This window comes from Miniopterus schreibersii (genome assembly GCF_964146895.1).
Source record: "Miniopterus schreibersii genome assembly, chromosome: 12".
NCBI lineage: Eukaryota > Metazoa > Chordata > Mammalia > Chiroptera > Miniopteridae > Miniopterus > Miniopterus schreibersii.
In genome coordinates, this window is record NC_138112.1 from 41166757 (window position 1) to 41172756 (window position 6000).

The 6000-nt window shown below is 48.2% G+C and overlaps 1 protein-coding gene across 1 annotated transcript in view; it reads left to right on the forward strand.

Annotated features, from left to right (window-relative positions):
- SWAP70 (switching B cell complex subunit SWAP70) overlaps window positions 1-5516 on the forward strand; it is a 68745-nt gene extending 63229 nt beyond the window's left edge. The window contains exons 10-12 of the mRNA XM_081154335.1: window positions 689-887; window positions 1821-1917; window positions 2232-5516. Of these exons, the coding sequence (XP_081010461.1) occupies window positions 689-887; window positions 1821-1917; window positions 2232-2338 (403 nt within the window). The 3' untranslated portion in view covers window positions 2339-5516. The remainder of the gene's footprint in view (window positions 1-688; window positions 888-1820; window positions 1918-2231) is intronic.
- The last annotated feature ends 484 nt before the right edge of the window (window positions 5517-6000 follow it).

Genomic DNA, 6000 nt, shown 5'->3' on the forward strand with positions numbered 1-6000 from the left:
TAACATTTTGGAGTCACACAGACCTAGGTTGAAATCCATTGCTACTTGTGAGTTTGGTTTTTGATTGCTCCATCTAACGTAGAAATAGTGCCTTGTTTTGGGGGGGTTGGCGATGATGAACGTCAAGTGCTTGGCATATAGTAATTGTTCAGTAAATGGTATCTGTTGTTATTCTACATTTTGTTAGCTCCTTCCCTCACCTTTATGAGTTCAGATGTCAGCCTTTCCTAGATGAAACATTTTTACTAGATGAAAAATGTTTAATGTTACAGTAACCAGGCAGATTTCAGAACTTGGCCCTGCCACCTGCCAGGCAAATGACCTAGGACAGGCTGCTTAACGTTTGTGCCTCACTTTCTTCATCTCTAAAATGGGGATAATAATAGTACTTCAGCTTATTGTGAGGATTAATGTAGAAAACACACAACTCTTGGCCCAGTTCGTGGCACATTAAGTCCTTCTAAATGTTATTACTTTTTTTTCCAAAAGAGGGTGAAAAAGAGTTTGGAGCAGGACACGTGGGTGACGTTGCCTTCCTGCGAACATGGGCCTCTCTGGCTCCGAGTTTCCTCCTTGTAATGACAGAGGCTAGATGACCTCAGATACTCTTTTCTGCTCGAAGTGCCTCCGTCACGTGCGGGGTCAGGTGTGACCCGGGCACCTTCGATCCTGGGCTCCCACATTGCAGATTGTTGGAGGAAGAGTCTTCCAAGAGGGCGGAGCTGGAGAGGTGGCACCTGGAGCAGCAGCAGGCCATCCAGATGACAGAGGCGGAGAAGCAGGAGCTGGAGAACCAGCGCGTCATGAAGGAGCAGGCCCTGCAAGAAGCCATGGCACAGCTGGCGCAGCTGGAGTTGGAGCGGAAGGAGGCGCTCGAGCAATATGAGGTACACTTACCCCGGCAAATGTGTGCATTTAAACTGTTAGAAACAAACATTTTTTAATAAGAACATTTGTTTAGCTGTAAGTAAGAAGAAAGAAGCTTTTACAGGTGATGAGGCATATCAGCTAGAGTCTAGTCAGGAGGTGGAAACCACACAATCAGAAGACAGAAACTGAACAGGGAAATTTAATATAAAGAAGTAGTAACTATAACAGGGATTAACTACGAAGCGATAAAAATCTTAAGAACATGGGAATGGCAGGTGCAGGAAGCAGCCACTGCCCCCAGGACGGAGGCAGAGCACCCAGGAAGGACACATCTGGAAGAGGGTCCCTGTAAGCCCAGTGCTGGAATCTGGGCCTCCTTGGCCCACTGGGTGGCAGGAGAGCCCGTGGAGGTGCTGTGCCCGCCGAACTCACCGGGAGGCCGCCTCTGGGGCACTGGCCTAAGCTGCCACAGGAAGGTGCCACTGAAACTCCCTGGGTGAGCACCCCAGTGTCCCACATGCCACAGGAGCCACTGAGAAGAGCACAGGGGAACTGGGAAGCCGAGCCCCTTCCTCCCTCAGTGTCCCTTCTGTCCCCTCTGCTGGTGGAGCTTAACTGGCGCCAGCTGGAGGGGGAGACTTACGGAGAGTCCCAGCAGGACAAGGGAGGGTGGATTTGGAGCCAAGAGGCAGGCCGCTGTAACTGGCACACAGGACTTTACACTCATCTGTAATTAGTGTGGATTAGGTCCTCTGTGTGACCTCAGGCAGGTCACTTGCCTGCTCCGAATCCTAGTTTCCACACCTGTAAAGTGGGAGTGCTGACAGTTCTGCTTAGAGTGGCTGGGAGGGCTTAACGAGAAATCCACAGCAGGTAGTGAGTGTCATTCGTTGTTATTTGGCTCTTAAACTACCAGTGTGTGTTGCCTAATCCAAAATCTTCTGTTTCAGGGAGTGAAAAAGAAGCTGGAGATGGCAACTAGTAAGACCAAGAGCTGGAAGGACAAAGTGGCCCAGCACGAAGGGCTGATCCGCCTGATAGAACCAGGTGACAGTCTTTCAAATGTGTTTATGCAGTTTATCTGTCTGTTTTATTATGTATATTTGAATTGTTCAAAGAAACTTCTTCAGTCCAAATATACAGAAACCAAGCTGTTTAGGGTACATTTCTCTGGACTGACTTCCCCTTGAACAGATGAGAAGGCCACAGTAATGCCCTTTGTGTACATCTTCCGGTTGTCTGGCCGCTGTGACGTTTATGGATGTCCCTCAGAGAAGAATCACTCCTTTGTCTGAGGGAACATGATCATGTTAGTTGAGGAATATGGTACTTCCTGTATTTAAATCATGTTTGTCTCTCAGGTTCCAAAAACCCTCACCTGATCACTCACTGGGGCCCTGCCGCCTTCACCCAGGCCGAACTGGAAGAGCGACAGAAGAGCTGGAAGGGAAAGAAGGGCACAGAGTGACGCTGGCAGCCGTCCCAGCCGCGACGTGGCTTCCGTGTGTAGCTGGAAAGCTTTATGCGAAAGACGAAAGGCACTGGCTTTGCTGCTTCTAATTCTTCCTTCATTCTCCTGTTGGGCCCCTATACGGAGGAAGCCTGGTTATCTCCCTGCAAACAAGGACTTACCTGGAAAGGAAAAACGTTAACACCGTCAGGCTCTCAATAGACTCTTTTGAAAACTGCAGCTTCTGGAAATTCCTGTGTAGCTCTCAGATTCTTGTCTGCGCCACTTTGTCGGCATGTTTGTGGGGAGCGGGGGCTGGTGCTCAGGATCACGGATGATCAGACGTCTGTGGGCTGGGGTCTGTCTTTTCCTTTGCCAGCATGTGCCCTCCGAGTACCTGTTTCTAAAGTAGATTGGCCAGTTGCATGGCAGCTCATGTGGGATGCCCTTGACTGTGCCGCTCCCAGACAAGTCAGCAGCTGCACGTCGAGCTGGCCCCCTCGACTGAGCGGCCGCAGTCCATGTGTGCAGAAGGTTTGTTTAATGCACGGTGTCACTAACATCCTGGCTTTGGTAGCACTGTCTAGGCGGCAGAAATCCTTTAAACAGTGCTTTGGCTCAGGTAGATACAGTGAGTCCTCACCTAACATCATCAACAGGCTTTCCGACCTTAAGCGAAGTGACGTACAGCAAAACCAGTTTTACTGCAGGCCGGTTCATAAAGGCCAGGGTTAAGTTTCCGTAGCATCTCATCAACGTTGTAATAGTGTTGAACAAAATCATGTTTTTCAAGGACCTGCTGTATTTCTGAATCAAAGCACATAGATGAACCAAGTAAATCCCGTTTGGAGTGATATTTTGAGACTAATTGAATTCCTCCTAAGATTTAAATTGGTTTCAGCTGTCAACGTGCTGACGCACCCTGTGGTTTACTGTTGCAGTGACTGTACAGGTGTTTCAGGAGTGTGGGAATGCTCATCGTAATCAGGCCTTCACCTTAATGAACAGGAATGTGATCGTTTATAGGAATCATAGATGAAGAAAGTTTTAAAAGTGTATTTTTGTCATGTGCCATGTTGAGAGGGAACAAAATATTTATGATTTTCAAACATTCTTACCTAAGTGTTGTGCAATGTAATATGCTGAAAATTCTTTAATTTTTTGCTAATTTTCTAAGATATATTAAAAATATTTTGTATGGTTTTTAAAAAAAAATGGACTCAGTAAGAAAATTAAAAAATACCAGAACGTACATTTAAAACTGATTTAATAAAATAATAGGGCAAAGTTGTGTGTGTGTGTGTGTGTGTGTGTGTGCATGTGTGCCCGCACGTATGTATTTTTATACAATGAGAGGGATTTGGTGTAGGGACACTTCCTGAAAACACAAGGTTTGGAGTGTAAACCCCACACCAGTGCTATCATGAAGTTAGTTGTGGCCTCGTGTTTGGTGTCTGAGTCACGGATGTGGGAAACCGTGGCCGGTGTGTCACCTCCCCAACGGGAATTTACAGAGGCAATTTCTCCCCCATTGTTCCTCTTACCTCCAAGTCCTCTTACCTCTGGTTTCCCAAATTCATTTGTCTTTCAGTTTTTCTTTCCGATTTACCAGAGTAAATAGTGTGGTTTTTTGTTTTGGTTGCCAAGATTGTTTTGTTTTGGTTGCCAAGATTAAAACCCCTTTTGTGGACAAAGGAGGCCACTTGATCCAGCTTGATTGTCTCGGGAAGCTGATCTTTCCCTTCTAGGGAGAGAACGCACTGGTTGGCGTTTCTTTAAACACTTGTTTCTGTACTGCAGTGGTTCTCAACCAGGCATGATTTTTGCCCCCCAGGGGACATTTGGCAATGTCTCAAGACATTTTTGGTTGTCACAACAGGGGGGTGTTACTGGCATCTAGTGGGTAGAGGCCAGGGATACTGCCAAGTGTCCCACAATTCACAGGACAGCCCTGGGTTTCAAAGAATTTTCCGGCCTAAGGTGTCAATAGTGCTGCGGTTGGGAAAATCTGCTCAATAGAAAGGCAGGTTTTATTGCCCAGAACACAGCAGGCTCTAGGAGGCAGGGTTTCCCTTTTAGGCATCCCAGGAGCTGACCTCTGTGGTATACGTAGGGTGCATCTGGAAGGGAGAGAGGCCGTTTGCTCTGTGAGCTGGAGGAAAGTGGTGAGCAGGAGCTTTGGCACCCGTGGGGGCCATTGTGCTTCAGAAACACAATGCCTTTTCCACATAGATCGAAGGGAATTGCTCTGGATCTGTCTGAAAGCCCGTGATGCAGGTTGCTGAGGCGTGACGTGAAAGAGCTGCCATGACCTTGATTTCTTTCCCTGCGTGGCTGAGCTAAGCACAGGGAGGGTCTGTCAGAACCATTCAGCAGCTGGTGGGGGATGTGTTCCGATGTACTGCCAACTGGTGATGTACCTTGCGGAGTCCTGGCACCAGTTCCACTCGGCAAAGCCTCCCTTGTGCCCTCCGGGAGTGCTGGCCGGGGGCCAGGTACAGCTGCCCTGGAGGAGTGAGGACAGGTGAAGGTCAGGCCACGTGGGAGGGGGAAGAGGCTCTGCCCAGCTTTCACCAATTCATAGCAGGTGCTCAAAGCTTACTGAAAGAATCCATCTTGGGCACAGTGTAAGGAATATGTTTCTTTCCTCTCCCCCTCTACTTCTTTATACATTCATTTCGAGGCTTATAAAAGTCACCCCTCAACTCTGAGAAGCTATTGGGTAGCACCTATTAAAGCTAAGATACAGCTGCCTTTCGGGCCAGCAGTTCCACTCCCAGGAGGAGGCACATGTCCACCAGAGACCCCACAGGAGGGTCACAGCGGCTTTCTTTAGGATGGCCCCAAACCAGGAACACCTGAACGCCCATCAGTACGGAACAGATAAATGAATTGTGTAGTCAGACAGGACACTGCATTTAATTAAAATAACATCACCGAGAGCTGCAGCAACGTGGATGAGTCTCAGACATTATGTTGAGCAAAGAAGCCAAACACAGAGGACATACTGAATGATTCCATTTATATTAATCTCCGGAACTGGCACAGCAAAATCTGTGGATTCCAAGGTCAGAATCGTGGTTACCCAGGGGTGTGTGTGGGGGCGAGAGTGTTAACTGGAAAAGGGCACAAGTGAACCTTCCGGGATGCTGGAAACAGGCAGTGGTTATACAAGTAAAATGTATCAGCTTGACACTAGAGATGTGTGCAGCTTACTGTTTGTAACCACAGTGTCTCCAGAATGCTACGGCTGGCTGGTCCCCAGCGGTCAGCGGTCCAGGCCCCTGGGATCCTGACCCTTTCCTAGGATGAGGGTCATCACACCACCTGCCTCCTTGCAGGTCCTTTAAGTACATTTGGATGTCAAACATTTTTGTTGTTAATCCACACCCGAGGATATTTTTTCCATTGATTTTTTTTTTTTTAGAGTAGAAGGAAGGGGGAGAGAGAAACATCTATGTGAGAGAGACACGTTGATTGGTTGCCTCCCGCACGCGAGCCGAACAGGGCCTGCAACTGAGGTACGTGGCCTTGACTGGAACCGAACCTGAGACCCTTCAGTTCATGGGTGGGCATTCTAATGCCTCAACCCAACCAGCCAGGGCAGGTATCAAACATTTTCATCTCTGTTTCTAGCCCCCACCACCCAGCTAATCACATGTCCACGCTCTAGTTCCACG